The sequence below is a fragment of the Camellia sinensis genome, chromosome 4, assembly GCF_055761805.1.
Source record: "Camellia sinensis isolate YWXY chromosome 4, ASM5576180v1, whole genome shotgun sequence".
In the NCBI taxonomy this organism is placed as follows: Eukaryota; Viridiplantae; Streptophyta; class Magnoliopsida; order Ericales; family Theaceae; genus Camellia; species Camellia sinensis.
The window spans coordinates 46114397-46138199 of record NC_138964.1 but is presented as its reverse complement, the minus strand read 5'-3'; the positions used below and the strand labels follow the sequence as shown (position 1 = coordinate 46138199).

Genomic DNA, 23803 nt, shown 5'->3' with positions numbered 1-23803 from the left:
TTATTATGCCGACATTGAACAAACCAAGTGGTTCCCATCTATTTGTTTCCTTCACCATTAAGACTACCTGGGGTCCAGCCTGTGGTTCACATTACACACACATCTCTCCCTCTCTCTCTCTCTCTCTAAACTCTCTCTTCCTCTCTGTTAAATTCGACTCAACCATGACAAATTGCTGTGTGATCTTCTGCGAAATCTTGATCGCAATCTTGCTCCCTCCTATCGGGGTCTGCATCAGGCATGGCTGCTGCAGCGTAAGCCCCTTCCTCTCCCTCTCTCTCTCTCTCTCTCTCTCTCTCTCTATATATATATATATACACACACACTTATATGTATATTTATATATGTATATGTATATTGTGGATTGCAGGTAGAGTTCTTCATATGCTTGGTATTGACGATCTTAGGTTATATTCCTGGAATAGTTTACGCTCTCTATGTGATCCTCTGCGTCGATCGCAATATCACTCGCGCCGATTACCGTCCACTGGCCTAGTCTCTCTCTCTCAAAATCTGTGTGTTTAGCTGTAATCTCATGGTATTGTATGCGATTAAGTGAAGTTTGTGATGATATGTTAGATTAATTTATGAAAACTCAGGATGTGTTGGTTACTTTTGATATTTGATTGCTTTAATTTCTCTATTAATTTGTTTGCTTGCAAAGATTAAAAAAAAAGAGAAAAATGTGATTAGGAATGTTGATTTGTTTTGGGAAATGTATTAAGCCATCTCCACCAAAATTTATTTGTTGGTAGAGACATCAGACCATGACTTTGATCAATCATAAATTATTATATTTTTTATGTTTTTTAATTATTTAATGCAAAAATAAAAAATTTATTGGGTATTTTTAAAATATAAAGATTATTAAATATTTTCAAAATATCATATGTCTATACTCGTTCATTAATTATCATTTTTTATGTTTCTTTATGGTTTTTAATCGTTTAACATAAAATTATAAATTATATATTTTTTTATCAATCATACTATCTTAAGGTAGTGGCTTTGGTCCAGTCCAAGATCGGACTGGATCATACTGTTGGGCCTGTGAGGGTCTACCACGGGTCCCATTTTAATAATCCGAACCGTTCAATGTGTAAAACTCGTCGAGTACTATATGCTTGTAAAAAATCACATTGATCGGATATTGATAGCTATGTGAAAAAAATAGTTTTTTATCAACCGTTAATTTTTTCACCATCCATTTTTTTAATACAAAACTGATTTGATCACATAACTATTGATATCCGATCAACGTGATTTTTTATAGGCATATAGTACTCAACGAGTTCTACATATTAAACGGTACAGATTATCAAAACGGGCCAAAAAAATAAGCCTCATAGATCGGATTGGACGAGTCCAATCTTGATCTCAACTTGAGACAAGCTGAACCTATCTTAAAACATCACATATTTGTATTTTAAGAGTTCCTAATTACTTCTTCACAAAATTATAAATTTCACTCCTTTCATGAAGCCCCAGCCCTACCAAATAACTTCTCCATTCCCACACAGCTAAACAATCTTATTAGGCTCGGAAATTCTTAAGCACTCGTTTGCAAGTTGGGTTGGGGTGAGTCTGCTCTAAAATAATTATAAAAAATAAAATAAAATTTTTAATTTAATAACATAAAATATTATATTTAAATTATAATTATTTTATTATTTTTTTATAAAAGTTAAAAAAATTAAAAAGTGTATGTCAAATAAGACTTTAATTCTAAATTAAAATAGTCAAAAAATAAAAAAAATTAACTCATATACCAAACCAACCCATCCTTTTTGGGTGCAAATATTATCATCCTCAATTACTATCATTTTAGTTATGAATAAATGTATTTACCCGACCTCTTTAGGTTATTTAGTTTGGTTCAATTTTTTAATACATTGATTTATTTTTTGGTTTTTAAATCATCAATTTTATAAAATTTGATTGACTCTTGGTTTAGGCGCCTAAATCCAATTAATCTGAGAACTAAACCTATATATATATATATATATATGAAAAATTCTACTATACAAACTCTCTTGGGGTGTATATCATATGTCTTTGGTTATAATCTATTATGATGTTAGTTATAATTTGTTTATACACATTGTGGTGTTAGTTCCGATCTATATTAATGTTAGTTATGATATTATTTTGGTTACGATCTAAAAAATCTTTGGTTATATCTTATGTGATATATAGCTATGACTTATTTTTTTTAGTTATGATGCTAAAAAGATTACATTTGTAATAATCAATCTAACAAATATTATAATTTGCATATGGGGTGTATACCATTGCATAACCTATACATATTTATATGGATAGATTGTGTGTGGGTGATTTTCCGACCACACTGCCCGCTTAGTAACCAGCTGGAGAGCACTGGCAGAATAGATGGCACCTGACTGACCTGCAATAGAAATATAAGAATCCCGCGGTGGTTTCGACCACCCGGGGGCACTCCGACGATCAAGTCAGTATATCTCTCAAAGATAAATCAAGTACTAAACTCACAAGCTTGAGTATCAAAAGCATACCTTAGACCCATGGGGGTGCCTCTCTTTTATAGTCAATACAATCCTAGTCCTAAAAGGAGCCTGGCTCTAATGGACTTAGGATTACTGCTAATCTAGGACTCTCATTGGGTTTAGGATAAACTCTCTAAGAGTCTTATTTTTACCTAAACTGAAATCTTCTTCCAATCTAGGACTCTTGTCCTTATCCAGGTTGAGTTCCTTCTTCATTCTAGGACTCTTGTCCCTTATCCGCTTATCTCGGATTCCGATATCTTCGGAGATAACCTCGGCCTTGCCGAGATCACCTCGGCATCACGACCAGGACACGTGGCACCTCGGCTGACACGTCGGCGTCACCTTGCCACATGTTGGTATTCAGAAAATATATCTCCACAACTGCCCCCTAGGTTCTATTACCTCGGCATTCTGAGGTGATGGAACCTATATCGATATTTCTTTCTGCATATTGGCTCAAAAACTGTTTAGCCGAGATCATTCATTTCAGGCCGACGTGTTCTCTTCGGAGAACAAGAACTCAAACAAATTCCCCCACGCGCATGAGCTGTCATGCATCTCTTCTCAACCGTTCCCCTTACGTGTTCTATCTTTATTTGCCCGTGTCTGTGACGCGCTTGTAAGCCGTCTTTTATCCGTCTGCGCCGTCTGACGCATGCGTTCCTCCAGGCGCAATAAATGCCCTGTTTTGCCGCCGTTTCAAGTTTTTGATAAAACTTTACTTTCTTTCTTCATTTTTTTACTTTTGCACTTGATTTTCTGGCTTTCTCTCTCTCTTAAACTTTCCCAAATCCGCCATTCCTATAGCTTCACGCTCTGCAACCGTCTTCATTCTTCCATTTCAGCGAAGCTTTCGTCGTTCCGTCGTGTCTGTAACCGTTGCCTTACCTCGGCGACTTTCATTCCGGCTTCATTTGTTCTGGTAAGCCTCTGTTCCTCTCATTCCCAATTTCTTCTATGTGTTTTCGTTTACTTACTGCCATTATTGCTTTGTTCAAACCTTTGATTTGCTGAACTATTCATCTGGATGCGTATATTCCATGATTTCACTCATGTTTTGAACACTTGCATTGTTTCAACACTTTTCTTGCCACTGTTCTTGACCTTTTACTTCTGTATTTCTTTCGCTTCTGAGAACCATTCCTTTGTTCTTTGATTCTGAAACGTCGTTTTTTGTTTCTTGTTTTCCAGATTTCTGCTTTTAAATTTTGCTTTCAATCTTTGCCTTCATAGATTTAGGTTTGGGTTTTGTCTATAGAACCTTCAATTTTTAGGGAAAACTGAAACAATCCTTACCAGCATATACCTAGGGTTTCGCCGAGGTCCCGATAACCCCTTAAGAGCACCTTCCTTCTGAAACCTAGCCCTCTGTTTTTAGGCCAACGTTATGGGTATGTGGAGACATAGGGTAGATACCCCAACCAAACTTGAGTACTTTAGGCAGGAGTTCTCCGTCCCTGCCGATGTCCACCTGAGACTGGCTGGGGATGATGACTCCATCATGCCCACCGAAAATGCCATGCCCCTACCTATTGTAGCCTTTACTGAGTGCGGACTCCGGCTTCCACTTAACATCCTTTTTCGCGAGATTCTGCATTATTATAAGTTGAACCCTATGCAACTTGCCATAAACTCTTATCGAGTGATTTTTGGTATCATCGCTTTAGCCAGACAAGAAAACGTTAGAATCACCCTAGCCGATATACAGTATTGTTACACCATGTGCCCCCTTAACCTGAAGGAAAAAGGTTACGTCTATTACCTCAAGCCGAGGTCCACTGAATTCAAAATCGTAACCGACCTCCCAGACTCCAACAAGGCGGCTGGAGATGACTATGTTATTGCTTTGGGAAATTGGGAGTTTGGCGCAGACGAGGACGCCCATCTCTACCCTCTTCCCCGATTAGTTAAAGAGGGCAAGGGTAAGAGCCCAGTGTCAATACTTAGTTATTTCTGTTCAAGTCTTCAACATTTTATCTGTTTCTAATGTCTGTTTCTTCTTGCAAACGTTCGCAAGCCAGCGAAAGACTTTCGCCAATCTTACGTTCCTAGCAAGGACCTGAAAAAGCTCCTAGACTTGCCTGTCCACAAAAGAAAAGCACCTCTTCTTCTAAACTTTATTCCTACGTACAAATCCACTCTGTCCGACGTCCCGAAGAAGAAGAAAAAGAGTCTTTCTCCGCCTTCTGCCACAACTCTTTCCACTGACCCAGCTGATCTGCCATCTACTTCAGTCCCATACTTAATCCCAATACCAGAAAGAAAACGTCGGCGACGACTTGTTAAGACTGCTGAGATGGGTCGCCGGAAGCCTGTTGCTGTTGATCTCTTAGCCGACCTACCTACTGACGTTGATGCTGTTCCAACTCAATCCATGCCCTCACCAAAGCCAAAAAGAATAAAAAAGGCTCAGCCCAAGGCCAAAGCCACTGTAGTTGACACTGAAAATACTCTGCCAATTATTGGCAGGGAGTAAGAAGACTTCTTCTGCTCCTGCAAAAAGGTCTGCTGAAACCCAACCCTCTGAGTCCACACAGTCAAAGAAGCCGAGGTCATCGTCTGCAACGACCTCGGGTTCTAGAATACCAAAAGTCCCCTGGACACTTGAGATTACTCTAGAAGATAAGCCTGTCCTTGCCAGCGACAGCGCCGATGATATAAACATCGGCGTGGCACTCAGTACTGCTCTACTCCTCCCAGGCGATCTTGAGTGGAATGCCAAGATGAGTGAGTATGAGAACTACGCCTTAATGCTCCAGCACTCCGTCCAAGTAAGTGTTCCTACTTTTTGAGTTTCTTTCTGTTTCATACTTAAAATATTTTCTAACACTTCTGTTTTCTCTCAGGCCATCCAGCATGCTCATTCGTTTTTAGTGCAATCTTTTAAGAATCGGGAAAAGATGACCAAGATGAAGAAGGAGTTTTCTGCCCTGCAAAAGACCAACAAAGGTCTTCAACTAAAAATGAAGAAGCTGGAAGACCAAGCCGAGGCTGCAACTAAGGCCCAGCAGATAGCCGAGGAAAAAGCTGAATCAGCTGAGGCCATAAGGAAGGTCGCCGAAGCAGAGAAGATAGAAGCCGAGGACAGAAAGGCCCAAGCCGAAAAGGAATTGCAGGAGGACCTGGCCACCAAGGATGTTGAAATTAAGGAGGCCGACGAAAAGGCATACGCCCAGGGTATGGCTGACGTCACTGAAGAATACAAACTTCAGGTCAGGCAGGCATGCAACAGGGGCTTTTTCCTTGGTTGGATGTCCCTGATAAAGAAACTTGATCTTCCTGCCGATTCACCCTTCCGCAATGCCGATGCTATCCCTCTTCCCTTCCCACCACCTCTACCTCCAAGTCAACCTGAGGATGCTTCTGAATCTGAGGATGAAGATGGAGGTGAGGACAAGGATGAGGCTGAAGTTTTGGTAAGGAAATCCAGGGAGGCTGTTGGGGCTAAGTCTCCTTCTCTGAATGAGCAGGTCTTGGACCTGACTCAAGATGATGATGGTGATGCAGTTGCCAAGGAAGCTACCCTGGAGCAGGGTTCGTCCGACATTCCTCAGGTCAACAAGAGTATTGACGAAACCCTTGCCGAGATTGATGCCGAAATTGCTGCAGATAAGGAAGCCGAGGTATCTCTCCAGGAGACTTCTGAGGTTCAGATCCAGCCAGATGCTGATATTGAAAAGTCTTAACTTTCATGTCTTTTCTTTTGCATCCTTGTACTTTATTTTGTTTTCCGGACAATGTAAGCTTCCTTTCATGGCCGATGTGCCTTTCTTTGTTACTTCGAAACAATTTACTTCTGGTAGGCTGTAGTGCCTTCTTTTGTATACAACTGCAACTGTTTTTCTATGGATGCTTCAATCTTTTAATTTCTCTTGATTTGCTTCTGCATGGTTCTATACTTAGAATATTTTGTATGCCTTTCATATCTTACCACCTTTGTGCAATCTTCTCGGGGCACATATCTCGGGTATAATAACTACAAGTTTTACTTCGGCAAGATACTGACCTGCAAACTTTTCATAAATTTCAACAAGTGTGAAACATATACTATTCAATGTCAACTTTGCGAATGTTTCTCAATGTTTCAATCAAGTGTTTAGACAGTGATCTTAGTCTAAACTACTTGTAAATTGCTACAAATTTCAACAAGTGTTATCACATACTGTAAACTTTTCTCAAGTTATAACAAGTGTTTAAGCAATGATCTACTTGTAAATTGCTACAAATTTCAACAAGTGTTTAAAAAATATACTTAGCTTTTTAATCAACCTGTAAATCGTTGCAAATTTCAACATATGATCACATGTCGGGTTAACATTATCTTGTAAATTGCTACAAATTTCAACAAGTGTTAAGCATCTTCTTTGGTTTGGACCAACCTGTAGATTGCTACAAGTGTGCAAAGAATAACCTCGGCTTCACTTCGACTTGTAAATTGCTACAAATTTCAACAAGTGAAGAGAAACAGTAATCTCGGCTTAACTTCAACTTGTAAATTGCTACAAATTTCACCAAGTGAATTAAGGAATAATCTCGGCTTAACTTCGACTTGTAAATTGTTACAAATTTCAACAAGTGAAGATAAGGAATCAGCTTAACTCCAACTTGTAAATTGTTACAAATTTCAACAAGTGAATTAAGGAATAATCTCGGCTTAACTTCGACTTGTAAATTGCTACAAATTTCAACAAGTGAAGATAAGGAATCAGCATAACTCCAACTTGTAAATTGCTACGAATTTCAACAAGTGAATTAAGGAATAATCTCGGCTTAACTTCAACTTGTAAATTGCTACAAATTTCAACAAGTGAAGATAAGGAATCAGCTTAACTCTAACTTGTAAATTGCTACAAATTTCAACAAATGAATTAAGTGTCTCTGTCTTCTCTCTGCCCCCAATGTGAACCTGAGTTCTGCTTGGGTTCTCATTATTCATGTCTCCAAAAACACCAATATGTAACTTTATCAATCATATGTGTTTTAAAGAAAAGGGAAAAGATTTTATTGATGACATCGGCCAAAAATACTGCACATCTAATGATAGAAGAATTTCAAATTACAAGTGTTCCAAGGTCTTGGTAGTGCTTTGCCCTCGTTATCTTCAAGCCGATAAGCTCCATTGCCTAATACCGAGGTAATTCTGTAGGGTCCTTCCCAGTTTGGGCCAAGCTTGCCCTCTTTGGGATCTTTCTTGTTGCCGACGACTTTTCTCAGGACTAGGTCGCCGACTTGAAAATCTCTTGGATGAACCTTCTTGTTGTAAGCTCTAGCAAGCTGTTGCTGGTATACTGTGAGTTGAATTGCAGTTTTCTCTCTTCGTTCTTCTAGAAGATCCAGATCTCGGGCTAAGAGTATGTCATTGGTGTCATTCTCTACTCCCTGGGTTCTGATCCCTGGGATGCCGATCTCCAATGGGATGACTACTTCTGTGCCATAAGCCATGGCAAAGGGGGATTCCCCTGTTGATCTTCTCGGCATAGTCCGATATGCCCAAAGTACGTTGGGCAACTCGTCTACCCACTTTCCTTTTGCTGCCTCCAGCCTCTTCTTTATTCCATCCAAAATTACTTTGTTGGATGCTTCTGCTTGTCCATTGCTTTGGGGAAAACTTAGTGTTGAAAAGTAATTCTTGATCTTGAATTTCGCACAAAAGTTTTTGATGAGTTTGCTGTCAAACTGTGTTCCGTTGTCGGCAACTATTGCTCTTGGAATCCCAAATCTGGTGATGATGTTTCTCCATATAAAGTTCTTGACGTCCACATCTCGGATTTTGGCTAGAGGTTCTGCCTCTATCCACTTCGTAAAGTAATCTGTTGCTATCAGCAAGTATTTTCTCTGTCCAGTTGCCTGGGGAAGTTGCCCAACAAGATCCATGCCCCATTAGGCAAACGGCCAAGGGCTGGATACTGGGTTCAGGTCAGCAGCTAGCTGATGTATCAAAGGTGCAAACCTTTGGCATTGTTCACACTTCTTCACGTAGGCTTCAGCATCCTTTTGCATGTAGGGCCACCAATACCCCTAGGTAATGGCCCTGTGGGCTAATGATCTGCCCCCAGCGTGGCTTCCACAAATCCCTTCATGAATCTCGTATAGAAAATCTTCAACCTGCAAAGGGTGTACGCACCTTAAAAGAGGTCCAATGGAGGACCTTCTGTAGAGATGGACCTCTGCTGTCAAACTGAATCTGGCCGACTTTAATCTGATTTTATGTGCTTCCTTATGGTCTTCTGGCAGCTTTCCCTCTTTTAGGAATGTAACGATTACATCCATCCAGCTTGGTCCCAAGTCCACGCATATTGCTTCGTGCTCTGTGCTCTGTGGTTCTATGCTCAGGCCCGACATATAGTCGATCATAATTGTCCTTGTTTTTCCAGTTTGTATTGAACTTGCCAGGTTAGCCAACGCGTCGGCGTGGGTGTCGTCATCTCGGCTAACTTGGAGTAGTCGGCAGTTCTGAAATAGGGCTGCCAATCTGATGACCTCTTTTGCATATGCCGACATCCTTTCGTCCCTGGCTGCAAATTCTCCTTTTGACTGGTTAACAATAAGTTGTGAATCACAAAAAATTATTACCTCATCTGCTTCTGCTGCTGCTGCCAGTTTTAGCCCTGCAATTAATGCTTCGTATTCCGCTTCATTGTTTGAGGCCTTGAACCCCAAACGGATGGACTGTTCTATTATTTCTCCATCTAGAGATATCAGCAGTACTCCTGCCCCCGCTCCTTGTCGGTTCGAACTTCCATCAACGAACAGTCTGAATGAATCGCCGATGTAGATGCTGCAGGGTCTGAGTTTTTCCTTCCTTTGCTCTTTTGCCCTAGGCTGGGATTCTCCTTGATTGCTGGGACAATGCTCATCCAGGCTCAATGGAGCCCGATGTTCGATGGTTTCAGGCGTGAATTCTGCCACGAAGTCGGCCAGAACCTGGCCCTTTATTGCTGTTCTCGACCTGAACTCCAGGTCATACTAGTCCAGGGCCACTGCCCATCTTGCTATGCTTCCTGTTAAGTCTCCTTGTTGCAACAAGGACTTCAGTGCATGCTCTGTTAGGACTACAATCTTGTGCGCCTGAAACTAATGGTTCAACTTCTTTGAAGCTGTTACTAAGGCTAGCATTAATTTCTCCAATGGTAGATACCTTGTTTCTGCGCTGGCCAAGGTTTTGCTTATATAGTAGACAGCCTTTTGCTCCCCTTTTTCTTCTCGGATTAGTACTGCACTGACTGCGTGTTCTGAAACTGCCAAGTACAAAAACAGTTCTTCTCCTGGTTCTGGATTGGAAAGAACTGGAGTTGTGATCAAGTACTTCTTCAGGTCGGTTAAAGCGGCTTCGCATTCTTCTGTCCACAGAAAGTCTGTGGCTTTTTTCACCAAGTTGAAGAAGGGTCTGCATTTATCTGAGCTTCTGCTGATGAATCTGTTTAGGGCTGCGGCCTTTCCAGTAAGCATCTGAACCTGTTTTGCTGACGTCGGGCTCTTCAGCTCTAGGATGGCCTTGATTTGGTCTGGGCTGGCCTTAATGCCCTTTCTTATTACCAGATACCCTAAAAACTTACCTGATCCAACTCCAAACGCGCACTTTGACGCGTTGAGTCGGAGCCGGTATGCTTTGAGTATATTAAAGACCTCTTTTAGGTCGGCAAGATGACCCTTAGATTCCTTGGTCTTCATGACCATGTCATCGATGTAGACTTCTACCGTTTTGCCAATCAGGTGCCTCAACATCTTTGTTACTAACCTTTGGTAGGTTGCTCCTGCGTTTTTCAACCCAAAAGGCATTACCTTGTAACAGTATAGGCCTTTAGGGGTGATGAACGCGGTCTTCTCCTCGTCTGGAGGGTACATGGCAATCTGGTGGTACCCCCTGTATGCATCCAGAAAACTCATCCTTTCATGCCCTGAAGTAGCATCTACGAGCTGGTCAATCTTGGGCAGAGGAAAGCTGTCTTTGGGACAGGCTTTGTTGAGGCTGGTAAAGTCTACACAAACCCTCCATTTGCCGTTCTTCTTCTTCACCACTACTGTGTTGGACAGCCATGTTGGGTAGTGAACTTCTCGGATGGCCCTGGCCTCTAGAAGTCTATCTACTTCTTATTCTACTGCTTCGACGTGCATCAATGTCGGTCTTCTGGCTCGTTGAATCACAGGTTTTGCCGACCTGTCGACATTCAGTCTGTGGCAAGTGACCTCGTGGTCAATGCCAGGCATTTCGTAAGGTGTCCAGGCGAACACCTCTATGTTTGTTCTCAAAAATTCTTCCAGTTCTCTTTCTTCTTCTTCGGCTAAGCCTGAGCCGAGAAGAAAGAAGCGCTCTTCGTCGCCCTCCTGGACGAGGATTTTCTTTAGTGTCTCTTCGCTCTTCTCGGTTGGTTCTTTGCCGACGTCTTCTAGTACTTCCATGTCCTCATTTTCAATTTCTACTTCTTTTGGCTCTCGAATGCTGCAAGTAGACTTCATTGCTGCCATGGAGCAACTTTTTGCCTGCAGTTGATCTCCTCTGACTTCTTCAATCCCATGCTCCATTGGGAACCGCAGTAGTTGATGCAATGTTGAGGGAACTGCCCCCATTGCATGCAACCATGGTCTTCCCAAGATGATGTTATATGGTGAAGGTGTGTCAATCACCATGAATTCTGTCCTGATCTTCTTAGTGCCAGTTTGTACTTCCAAGCTTGTTGCGCCTAGTGGCCACGTCGGTGTTCCATTGAAGCCGACCATCGGGCCATTCGATTGCTCCATGTCGTCTAGGTGAAGGCCTAGCTCCTTGTAACATCTAACGTACATGATGTCACAAGAGCTGCCTTGATCTATTAGGATGCGTTTCACTTGGCAGTCCCCAACCTAGAGGGATACTACCAAGGCATCATTATGCGGATGCTGGACCATCTCTAGGTCAGCTTCAGTGAAGACTATCATCGGTCCTTGGCACTCTTCAAGCCGAGGTCTTTTATGTCCAACCTGGTTCACGTGCTGCAGGTGTTTTACTCTTTGGGTTTCTCCCCGAATGTCGCTTTCGTTGACCTTTGAGTGAATTACATTAACCACCCGTGGTCCTCCTGCCTGTGGTTGTTGTGCTGGGGGAGGCAGAGCTGCAGGTGCTTGAGGCAATCTTGCCTGTTCTTCTCTTGTCCTGGCCTCATCAACTAGGTCCCTCAGATGGCCTTGCCTTACCAAGTCTTCTAAGTGTGCTTTTAGGGCTCTGCAACCCTGAGTTGGGTGCCCTTCTTCGTTGTGGTAAGCACAACGCCTACCAACGTTTCTTCCCATGAATTCCCCTGGTGCTCTTGCTGGAGCTCTGAAATAGGGTTGGTTTCGTATTTGATCCAAGACTTTGTGGATTGGGACTCGGAATATAGTTGTTACTGCCTGTTTACCCCTCAATTTCGTTGGTCCATTGTTGCCTCGGCTTCGCTTCGGTGAGCCATTTCCTTTCTCCTGCTTTGTTTCTTTATTTCCCGACGTATCTTCCTCGGCTCTGGCGTACTTCTCTATTCTCGCCATGAGTTCTTCCATGCTTTTTGGCAATGTTTTTGCCAAAGATTTCTGTAGTGGGCAGTCATCTTTCAGACCGTTCTTGAAGGACACGACCGCCACCTCTTGGTTGCAATCAGGTATTCGATTGAACACCTCGTAGTACCTTTTTGCATAGGCCATAAGGCCTTCGTCCTTGGCAATCTTTAAAGCCATCAGTGCGTCGACCCTCAAGGGTTGTAGTTTATTTGTTACAAACCTGGCTACAAACATCTCGGCTAGGCCTTCCCAGTTCTTCACGCTTCCCTTCGGTAGTTTATGGAACCAATCGGATGCGATCTCCCCGAAGGATGAGGGGAATACTTTGCAGAGCAATGGCTCGTTCCCGCTATATAATGCCATTGAATTCAGGTATAGTCCGACATGAAAGTTGGGATCTGACTTACCATCATAAATTTGGAACCTCGGCATACTGAATCTCTTTGGTGCTTCAAATTTGTCCAGTTCCACCGAGAATGGTGTTCTCGGCTTAACTGGGGAAGTAACCTCGGCTTCAACATTCTGCTGCCTCCTTTTGAGGTAATCCCTCACGTCTTCTTTACTCTTACCTGGAGCCCGGCTGTCTCTGGACTTCAATCTTTTTGGCACACTACTTTCGGCCTCGTGGTGGGCCCGTTTCGATCTTTCTCCATGGGTTGTGTCAAAGCAGAGTGCTTGCCCTTGAACATGCCGATGTTCTTTGGGCCCTGGATCCTTCATGTGATGTGTCCTTCGGGACTCTTCTTGCCTCGGCTCCTCTCGTCCGACTTCCCTGGAAGGTCGGTAAGAGTGCCTTCCACTCCTGGTGTGCTGAGGGGCTTCGGGGATTGCTTTCCTTCCTCCCTTCTGGGTATTAATTGCTGGCATCGGCGTATCTTGCAGCGAGTATGGTGGCTGCATAACATTGTTCTGCATCATGAAGTTGACGACCGACTGAAGGTCTGCCAGCTTGTTTGCCAAGTCTTTTACTTCCTCATCCCTTCGTAGGCACCTATCCCTCCATACCTACAGGTTATCTTCGTTATAATACATGCTTTGGTTTGGCCTCTTCGAAGCGTCGTTCTCCTGGCCGACGTCTTTCTCTCCGTGGCCCTAGCCATGAGTTTCTGTGTTGTGGTTGTCTCCTTCAACGTCAAGATCAATTGGTCTGCCACTCCCAGTAGGAGTGTCGCCCCCAATGTTTTCCCTCTGTCCGTCACTGGCCATCTATTCTTCAAAGTTCCCACAGACGGCGCCAAATTGTGTGGGTGATTTTCCGACCACACTGCCCGCTTAGTAACCAGCTGGAGAGCACTGACAGAATAGATGGCACCTGACTGACCTGCAACAGAAATATAAGAATCCCGCGGTGGTTTCGACCACCCGGGGGCATTCCGACGATCAAGTCAGTATATCTCTCAAAGATAAATCAAGTACTAAATTCACAAGCTTGAGTATCAAAGCCATACCTTAGACCCATGGGGGTGCCTCTCTTTTATAGCCAATACAATCCTAGTCCCAAAAGGAGCCTGGCCCTAATGGACTTAGGATTACTGCTAATCTGGGACTCCCATTGGGTTTAGGATAAACTCTCTAAGAGTCTTATCTTTACCCAAACTGAAGTCTTCTCCCAATCTAGGACTCTTGTCCTTATCCAGGTTGAGTTCCCTCTTCATCTAGGACTCTTGTCCCTTATCCGCTTATCTCGGATTCCGATATCTTCAGGCCGAGATCACCTCGGCATCACGACCAGGACACGTGGCACCTCGGCTGACACGTCGGCATCACCTTGCCACGTGTTGGTATTCAGAAAATATATCCCCATAGATTGACATATGGATTTGGATTGCATTTAATAATTTTTCACATAAAAGAAATTTTATTAGATTTAATTTGTGTGGATTGTGTTTAAGCTTGAGTTGGACTTTACTATACTATTCTTCATAGTTGTTAACATGTATTAAATTATATTTTATTCATTATTTATGTTATGTTTAAATATTAAAACTTGTTTATTTTAATTATTTATTATTAATTGGTTCACTTATTTTTTGTATAGTGTAATCGTGTTTCCAACTCAAATCAATCCGAGCTATGCGGCGGGTTAATTTTAGTACACGATTAGTTCCTGGGTGCAAAATTTTGAAATTGATCATGATTGGATTGCTTTTAAATTTAATATACCAAACTAATCTATGAGCAATCCTTTGGTTATAACATAGTGTGGTTCTTATTTTGATTATTATTAAAGAGATTTTTAGTAATATCTCAGGCCTCGTTTGATAGAAAAATGGCTTGTAGCTCGAAAATCACTGGGATCAAATGCCCCGATTGCCCAAAGCAATGTCATTTTGGACAGTTTTTTTTTTTTTTTTCTCTCTTCGTTTATATCTGAAATAGAGGGAGGGCAAGAGAGAGAGAGAGAGAGGGAAACAGAGAGAGAAAGCTCCACCCATCGGCGCCATCACCGGTGATGGCGAGGGTTTTGCGACTGCGACTGCAACGGTGACCTTGCAGCGGTGAGCGACTTCCTCTGCTCTTCTCTCATTTTTGATGTTGATGATGATGATGATCTGGTGCTGATGTTGATGACGGTGATGATGATGTATAGATGTCTCTCATATATATATATATATATGTATGTGTATAAATGATGATCTAGTGTTGATGATGATGATGATTTGGCTCATTTTTTATGATGATGATGATGATGATGCATAGATCTCTGTCATATATATATAGATCTGGTGTTGATGATGATGATAATTTGGTTTTGATTCTCTCTTTCCTCTTCCTCCTCTCTCTTTCCTCTTCTTTCTTCTTTTTTTCTTCTTCTTCATTGTTGAAGAAGAGAAGACACATATCAGAACAGAGAAAGGCGGGGAAAAAAAAATCATTAAAACGACATCGTTTTGATTTTCAGGCCAGTCGAGCCACACTGATTTCGAGCTACGAAATGGGATTGCGTTTGATATGTAACATTTTTAGTTTAAAAGTCAAAAAATTACTAAAAAAATCAAAAAGCTTATAACATAAATAAAAAAGTCAAATATTTCATTTTCTTTGTACTTTTTGCATATCTTTTTGTAAAAAATTAAAAAGTCATTCCAAGCATACTAATTTTTTTTATCTCATATTTTAGTTAAAAAATTAAAAAATTACTAAAATAATCTGTTCCCAAACGAGTTTCTAATTGGAGTTGAGCTATGATCAATTGTGATCCTTTGTTATGATTGAAAATGAATTAAATCAAAATTTTAAAATATCATTACTTGTATATGGTATAGAAAATGTAGAACTCCTTTAGGTTGAATTTTTATTTTTATTTTTATTTATTTTTTTGATAGGAGGGTAATTATAATATGAGAGATATTTATATTATCAAATCACTAGTTTAGAATACTTTAAAAAGTCAACAAAAGTTAGCAATTAAGCCTAGTCCAATACTACTAATAATCACAGACAACCCTTATAAGCTCAGATCTTATATCATAAAAAATCATTAGGTCAAATGTCTCATTCCTTAGTTGCACTTTTGGAAGATTGTTGTTTTGTTTGGTTCTAGAAGAGAAATCCTGGGGTGTGTACTATACACACCCTACTACAAATTAATATAATTTTATTATAAATTTCGTAATATCAATCATAAAATATGTAATCTCTCCATAAATTAGAATATCAAAATATCTAAAAATTTGTGATTCATGTAACAAAAGTTTGGGGCTTAGTTGTGACATTTTTGTTTTGCTAATTTGTAGCGATAATACTCATTTTGTGATTTATTTTATGAAATTTTATAATATAATTATGCTAATTTATAGTAGGATGTATATGGTACGCACTCTTAGAGAGATATGTACCATAAGATTTCCCATTCTAAAAAGTCAAATTACTTTTTAAAAAAATTATAAAAAAATCCTAAGTTAGTAACAAAGTTATAGGATTTTAATCCAAGGGTGTCTGACAACTTGGTAAAGGCGTGGGGGTTAAGACCTTAGGTCTCAAGTTCAAAATTCTTTGGGCCAATCTCCTAGGCATAGCACAGTTGGTTAGGAAGTTATCCTCAAGTTGTTATTACTACAGCACTTGGTGTGGGCCAATCTCCTGTGCGTAGCACAATTGGTTAGGAGATTATCCTCAAGTTCTTACTGCCATAACACTTGGTGCGGGCCCAATGCTCCTTTACTGCGCGAGTCCTGACTTAAGTGGAGTTTGTCTTAGGACACCTTGGTGATTTCTGCAAAGGGCGCATGGACCTGTGAGAGTGTAGGAGTTTCATGTAACCAAAAAAAATAAAATAAAAAGTTATAGGATTTTAATTTTTCTATTTATACTTTACATTTTAATTTTTCAATTTAAACTTTTGACCTCCTTCGCCCAAAGAACTCCATCAATTGGACTTTTGGCCAATTATCTCAATTTTAAATATAGAATAATCACTTTTTAAAGATAATAATGAAATTTTAATGGATAAGAATTTTTCGAAAGTTATGTTGGTTTGCTTTTCTGAGATAATTTTCTATTAAAATAAATAAATAAATAAAAAATAAAAATAAAAAAACTAGAATTTAGTTTGAGAAAAATAAAGCATTGTTTGGGGAGTGGCTAATATAGTTAAAAGGTATAGAAAATTATTATAAGTTATCATATCACTCTATCTATTTTTTTTACATGTTTTTTTATAAAAAGTTAAAAAATCAACTAAAATAACTAATTTTTAAATATCAAAATTATATTTTTTAATTTTTAAAAATTATTTTTATCATAAAAACGATAAAATTATATAAAAATAATAAATATTTTTTATATTTTTATTTTTTTCATGTAACTTATTTTTAATTTTTTTTTTAAAAAGGATTCTAAAAACTAAACTAAACATATTTTTTCGTTAATAAAACTATTCTAGTCATCTTGATTAGGAGCAGGGCAGGCTTCGGCTAGGGCCATGAAGGCCTACAAAAATGCTTTAGGCCACTAATTAGTGGTGGCTCTAATACCCACTGGAAAAATGCTTCATACCTCCACTGGCGGTCGACCCCCAGTGAGGTGGAGGCCCATGATTGGGCAGAAAAAAACTATTTTTTTTTTTTTTTTTTTTGGGTTGGCAGCCAGTGGGGGCGCGCCACCTCACTGGGGGTGCGACCCCCACTGGGGGTATAAGGCACGGTTGATACCCACTGCCACATGTGTTTTGTGCCTTGTTTTTTTTTTTTTTTTTTCAATTGCCACCTCACTAGTGGTGGTATTAGTGATGGTAAATTAGTGGTCTATAGTATTGCTCTTAAGGCCTATGCTTAGGGCGCTCAAATTTTGGTTTAAAATAAGGCCTCAATTTTATTAGTTTTATATTAGATTAAAAGTGTAAAGCCCAATCTTTTTTTTTATTGTTTGAGACTCAATCTAAAAGGCTCTTCAAAAAAATCTGTTCGGCCAAATTAAAAGATATTATATATATATACATAATCATTGTTAGGTTCAATTAAAAATTTATATAATTAGTCCAAACAAATATATATGATATAATGAATACAAATAGAGTCTAATGTCAATAATTTAATAGAATAAATAACTATATCTTAATTTTTTTTGTCATATCTCTTTATCATATTTTAATTGAATAATTTTACCCTAATTTATTTTCTTTAATTTCGTTTGCCCTAATTTTTTTGCCCCCTCTCTTTATCATAATTTAATTGAATAATTTTGCCTTAGTTTTTTCTCCCAGTTTCCCCCCCCAATAATTTATGTTTTGTTATCAAATAATTAGTAGATCGTAATTTGTGTGGATTATGATTGTGTTATCAGATATCATATTACAATAACATAATCATTTTGTTATCAAATATCAGTGAATTATGTTGTTTGTGTTGATTATTGCTAAACTATAAAATAACAAGATCCTATTTTATCTTTTTTTAGTCTTTGAGATGATTTTTTTATATATGAAAATAAATTTTAGTGATTATATGTATAAAGAAACTTTTTGTAACTACTAAATAATAATAAAAAATTATTGGTAACTTTTTATTTTATTGGTAATTTTTTTTTATAAAAAAATATATATAGGAGGACTTCACTTTCAAAATCTACTTAAATCCTCATAAATCTCAGGGCCATCCTTGATTAGGAGATTCGAAAAGAAGCAGAACCAAGGATCAAATATTAATGTCATATTATTTCATCTTCTCAAATTTCAATAGTCAACAAAGATATGTTGGTATAATTCTTGAGATATATTAAATTCAAAATCCTAAATAATTTAATTTCGTCATCATGGTTAAGGATACTTGTATATTAATTTTCTTAAAGCTGTTCTATAATTAATTAGTAGTTCTTATGAAAAAATTAGTATACATAGAAATGTACGTCAAGAATAAAATAAAGAAATTCAGCTTTAAAATAAAGAAAAAGTATATATTTATATTTAGTTACCCAATGAACTAGGTGTAACTCTGCCCATTAAAGATGATAGGAAAAACACAATGCTTATGTAGAAATTATTGTTGATGAGCCGAATTGGGATTCAATGGAGTAGTTTTATGTTGCCATGGAAACTGCTAGGATTATGGATTTGGCTTTGGTACCTGACATAGATTTGAAGGGATGGGTTTCTCCGGAGGTTGTCCCACAACCTCCGCAACAGCCATGAAGATTTTAAACTGGAACTGCAGAGGGTTGGGTCACCCTCTAACAGTTCGAACAGCTAGGCAATTGGCCCACATTCATAAACCTGATTTGATTTTTTTAATGGCAACTAAGGCAAGTTGTTCTGCATTTGAAAATTTGAATTGTTCATTTGGAATTCCTGGTTGGTGTGGGGTAGATAGTAGTGGTTTTAGTGGGGGGTTATGGGCGGCTTGGTCGGAGGGGCTAGAGATTTCTATTGTGCATTTCCAGCCAAGATTTATTCAGTTTAAAGTGGTGGATTTGGTTAAGAGGGTATGGTTTTTATTCTTATTTTATGGGCATCCGAAGTTGCAAAATCGGAAGGATGTATAGGACTTAATGAGTGAGGTTCTGCAAAATTTACATGCTTCATTTGTTGTTCTTGGTGATTTCAATCAAGTTAGGGGTCATTCGGAAAGATGGGTAAGGGTACTTCAATGTTACGGGGAACTGTTGATTTTAATGAGTTCATTTTGGTAACAATCTGGTGGATTTTCCCCCTAAAGGAGTATTTTTTTTTACTTGGTGTAATAACTGGTTGGGTACTGAGATCATTTATGAAAGGTTGGATAGATGTCTAGTATCCCAAGGTTGGTTTGCTGCTTTTCCAGATTCGGTATTTGCAGTTTTACCTATTCAGCAGTCGGATAACAGTCCTTTTGTTTTAGACAATTGTTTCCAAAGGGTACCATCATATCGGATACGTCGTTTTGAAGCTATCTGGTTAATGGAAGAAAATGTTATACACATTGCTCAGAAAGCATGGATGGTGCCAGCCTGAGGTTCAAGTCAGTATGAGGTTCTGCAGAAACAGAGGTATGTTATGAATCATTTAAGAAATTGTAGTTTGTTGACCAGTAGTGTGCAAGGACAAATTTCGGATACTCAGAAATGGCTTCAATACTGTCAACAGCAATTAGGGGAGCTGGGCAATGTTCAAACTGATTGGGAATTGAGGAGCCAACTTGATGATTTGTGGCATAAACAAGAAATGTATTGGGCTCAGAGGTCGAAACAAAGATGGCTTGAAATTGGGGATCGAAACAATAATTGTTTTTAGCGGATGGGTCCTTTGTTACTAATCCTAATCATGTACAGCAACAGTTTGTGCAACATTTTACTCAACTGTACGAGGGCAATTCTGAATCATTTTTTGCTGTGGATGGTTCGGCTTTAGGTGATTTTGTTACTTTTGATGTGTTGAATGTTGTTAATTGCCATTTAACTACTGATCATAAATCTTTGCTGGATAAACCTTTTCTTGCTTCTGTGGTCAAGCATGCACTTTTCAAATCGGTAAATTAAAGGCTCTTGGGCCAGATGGTTTTATTGCTGGTTTTTTATCAAAAATTTTGGAAAATTGTGGGGGGAAAGGTGACTAAATCTGTTCTTGCTTTTTTGAATTCTGGGTTTCTTTTGAAGAATTTTAATCAAACGTTTATCTGTCTCATTCCAAAGAAACCAAACCCAGTTACGGTCAATGATTACAGACCGATTAGTCTTTGTAATGTCATTTATAAAATTGGAGCAAAAGTTCTAGCTAATCAGTTACGAGAGGTGCTGCCAGATTTGATTTCGCCACGCCAAAATTCTAAGTCGCCTTATTGTTGAAATTTTTTTTCTTAGCCCATGAGCTTATTGAATTTATTAGACGAGGAAAAAAGGTAAAATAGAAAAAATATAAAAAAATAAGGCTGAAACTAGATATGAATAAGGCATATGATAGAGTAAGTTGGTATTTTTTGGAGCAGGCTCCTGTAAAGCTAGATTTTTTGGAAAAGTGGATTCAATTGCTTAATCAATGCGTCTGTATTGTCTCTTATTCTATTTTGGTGAATGACAAATCTAAATTTTTTGAACCCAAATCAGGATTACGACAAGGTGATCTCCTTTCCCCATATTTATTCATTCTTGTCATGCAAGTTTTGTCCAAAGGGTTTGCTCACGTGGGTGCACATAATATCTGTCGGGGTATTTCTATTAGTCGGAGTTCTCCGCCGGTATCCCATATACTCTTTGCTGATGATCTTTTTTTATCTTTATGAATTTTTGTCCTGAGGGGGTATTGTGTCTTCATTCGTTTCTTCAATCCTTTTGTCGACAGTTGGGGTTGCAAATTAATTATTCTAAGTCCAAATTATTTGTCAGTCGAAATGTTCCTTCTAATCATTTAGATTTGCTGGATACGGTTTTTCAGATTTGTCGGGTGAGTGGACCGAGTTTCTATTTGGGGGCAAATATGGATTATTCATGTACCAAGAAATATGAGGTTTTTCGGGGGTTTGATCGAAAAAATTCAGAATAAATTTCAAAGCTGGAAGTGTGGCCTTCTCAATATTGTGAGGAGTACTTTGGCTTGCCATGTTCTTCCAACAATTCCCATCTATACATTCTCTTTCTTTAAGATACCTCAAAATGTTTTGAATAAATTATCTGCAATCATTCGAGACTTGTTTTGGTTTTCTTCTCAATGTCAGGGTCTATGGTGGCAAAGTTGGGACAAAGTTTTTCTAATCCGGTTTCTTTGCTTTCTAGAGTGCTTTTGGCTAGATATTGTAGTAAGGAGGGTTTGGATAAGATTAAACCATGTTCTAATGCGTCTTGGGGATGGAGGAGTATTTTATGGGGTAGGGATTTGCTTTTGTCTGGGGTCAAGTGGGTGGTGGGAACAGGGGATTGGATTAACCTATTTGAAGATCAATGGATTCTTATAGTTGATAACCCGCTGATAGGGCAGGGTTTGTCTAATCATTTCTCTTCAATTACGGTCTCTCATTTTATTGATAAGAAGAATAATGCTTGGCGATTGAATCTTTTGAGAATGTTTTTTTCCAAGAAAGTTACATTAAGCATATCCAAGGTATTCATGTGCCTGTTGAAGCGGTGCCTGATAAATTATGGAGTCATACTAAGTCTGGGGATTACTTTGTCAAGTCCAGTTATTGGCAAGCATTAGAATGTTTGATTTTGCGTAAGCATCTGGTAATTCCTCATGATAACCCTCTTTGGATGTGGCTTTGGAAGATAAAAATTCCCCTCAAATGGTCTATGTTTTTGTGGAAATGTCTTCATAACATTCTTCCAGTTAGACATATGTTGAAACGTCAAAAGGTGTTGAATGATGCACTATGTCTCCAGTGTTTGAAGGAGGAGACATTAAAACATTTTTTTTTTTTTTTAGGTGCCCTGATTCACTTATGTTGTGTTTGGTTGGGGGATTTGAGGAGGGATTTGGAAAGGAAAAGGGAAAATGTGTGTGAAACTAGGTGAAATGTAGGTATATTTTATTCACATTTCACCTGACTTTTCTTTTCCCTTTCCAAATCCTTTCTCAAATCCCTCAACACATCGTAAGGATTTGGAGGGGCAGCCAATTGGGTTTGGATTTTTCAATTGGAGAGCCTGTTTTATTTTTTACTTAGCTGGATAATTGGAGGCAGCAATCTCAAGATATGAATTGTATTTGCCAACTTCTTGTTGTGCTTTGGGCCATTTGGAAGCAAAGAAATAGTGTTATTTTTAAGGGAAATATGTTGTCTTGTGAGCAAGTCATTGCTTTAGCTAATGATTTGTTTGGTTCATTGTCTAGAAGGCATGGAGAAACAGATTTGTTGGATGCCAGATGGAGGAAACTGACATTGTACCATCTTCTTCTAAATGTAAAACTGCTAATGTTACGTTTGGTTGGGGAATTTGGAAAGGGATTTGGAAATGGAAAGGAAAAGGAAAAGGGAAAAGGTGTGTGAAATTATGTGAAATATATATATATTTTATTTACATTTCACCTATCTTTTCATTTCCCTTTCCAAATCCCTCCTCAAATCCCCTAACCAAAGACAACATAAATGTCTACTTGCATCTGATGCTTGTTCTGATGTTTGTTTATAGGCATATAAAGTGCTAGTGGATGGCTGCTGGAGAAAAGTAGATGGCAGTGCTGGTATAGCGTGACTTTGTTACAACGCCAATGGTGAGCCGGTAGCACAACGAGCTTTTCATTCACAGCTCATGTCAGTTTTTGAGGCGGAAGTGTTGGCTTGTCATAAGGCGATCCAGCGGGCAAAGGATCAAAGTATTTGCAAATTAGAAGTATGGACGGACTCACAACTTTTGGTGGATGTATTATCTAATAGAGTTAGTCCTTTTTGGTCTTCTTCCACTTTAATTGCAGACATCAGGGCATTTAGTAAGTATTTTGATTATCTAGTTGTACGTAAGGTTAAGCGGTTAAACCAATGCATAACTTGGCTTGTTTTATAAATCATTTCCCAACTTAATATAATTCTAGTTGGTTTGTTTTGTGTTCTCAAAATAAATAAGTAATGGATCTTAGGCATACAAGTTGAGTTTCTCTCAGGTTGGGATCTCAACATGAGAGAACTTGAGAGATCCGTGGAGCCTAGGTTCCATTCTAATAATTCGAACTGTTTACTCTTTAAGACTCATTGAGTAGAATATTCATGCAAAAAATTAAGATGATCGGATATTAGTAGCTATATATTTGAATCAAATTTATATTACAAAAAAAAAAAAAAATGGTTATTAGTGAAATTTTATTTGTCGTCCATTTTTTTAAAACAAATATGATTCAAATATAAGACTATCGATATTCAATTATCTTAATTTTTTATGTAAATATTCTAGCCAACGAGTCTTAAAAAGTGAACGGTTCGAATTATTATAATCGATTCAAAATGGGCCTACCAAGTTTAAATACTCTTTCAAGTTGAGATAATAACTTGAGAGAAACCAAACCTGGCATAAAAATATTGGTTTAGTATCATTTTATTTACATTAAAAGAACAATTAAAATCAATTAAAAGTACCCATTCTAAAAAAAAGAGAGAAAAAAAATTAATTACAACTACACTAAGACAATTATTTGATGTAGAGTGTAGTTCTATCTAAAGTACCTGCTATCCTAATGTTTATCAACAACACACAAGGCCAAAGAGAAATTTGTAAATATCAAATCTATTTGGTTTCCAGTTTGGATAATTTTATTTACACAACAAAAACAGATTATTACACCTTTAATTTTTTACTTTATTACATTTTTATCCCAATTTAAAATTCCCAAAATGCACTCAAATCTAAAAGGATAAATTACACTTTGCCTC

The 23803-nt window shown here is 38.6% G+C and overlaps 1 protein-coding gene and 1 long non-coding RNA gene across 2 annotated transcripts; both read left to right on the top strand.

The window, feature by feature from the left end:
* The first annotated feature begins 2080 nt into the window (after positions 1-2080).
* On the top strand, positions 2081-6391 carry LOC145824610 (uncharacterized). Its single transcript, XM_082924739.1, has 2 exons — positions 2081-5299; positions 5375-6391. Exons 1-2 carry the CDS (start codon positions 5252-5254, stop codon positions 6212-6214), a joined length of 888 nt encoding a protein of 295 aa, XP_082780865.1. The 5' UTR covers positions 2081-5251; the 3' UTR covers positions 6215-6391.
* Positions 6392-17691: 11300 nt separating this feature from the next.
* Positions 17692-22978, top strand: LOC145824609 (uncharacterized). The gene is made up of 2 exons (XR_014366435.1): positions 17692-19499; positions 19597-22978. It is a non-coding gene; the product is annotated as an uncharacterized LOC145824609 (long non-coding RNA).
* The last annotated feature ends 825 nt before the right edge of the window (positions 22979-23803 follow it).

Coding starts and splice junctions, on each gene's coding strand:
- LOC145824610 (XM_082924739.1), top strand. CDS start 5,252: ATGAGTGAGTATGAGAACTACGCCTTAATGCTCCAGCACTCCGTCCAA. Junction 5,300..5,374: donor TGCTCCAGCACTCCGTCCAA/GTAAGTGTTCCT, acceptor GTTTTCTCTCAG/GCCATCCAGCATGCTCATTC.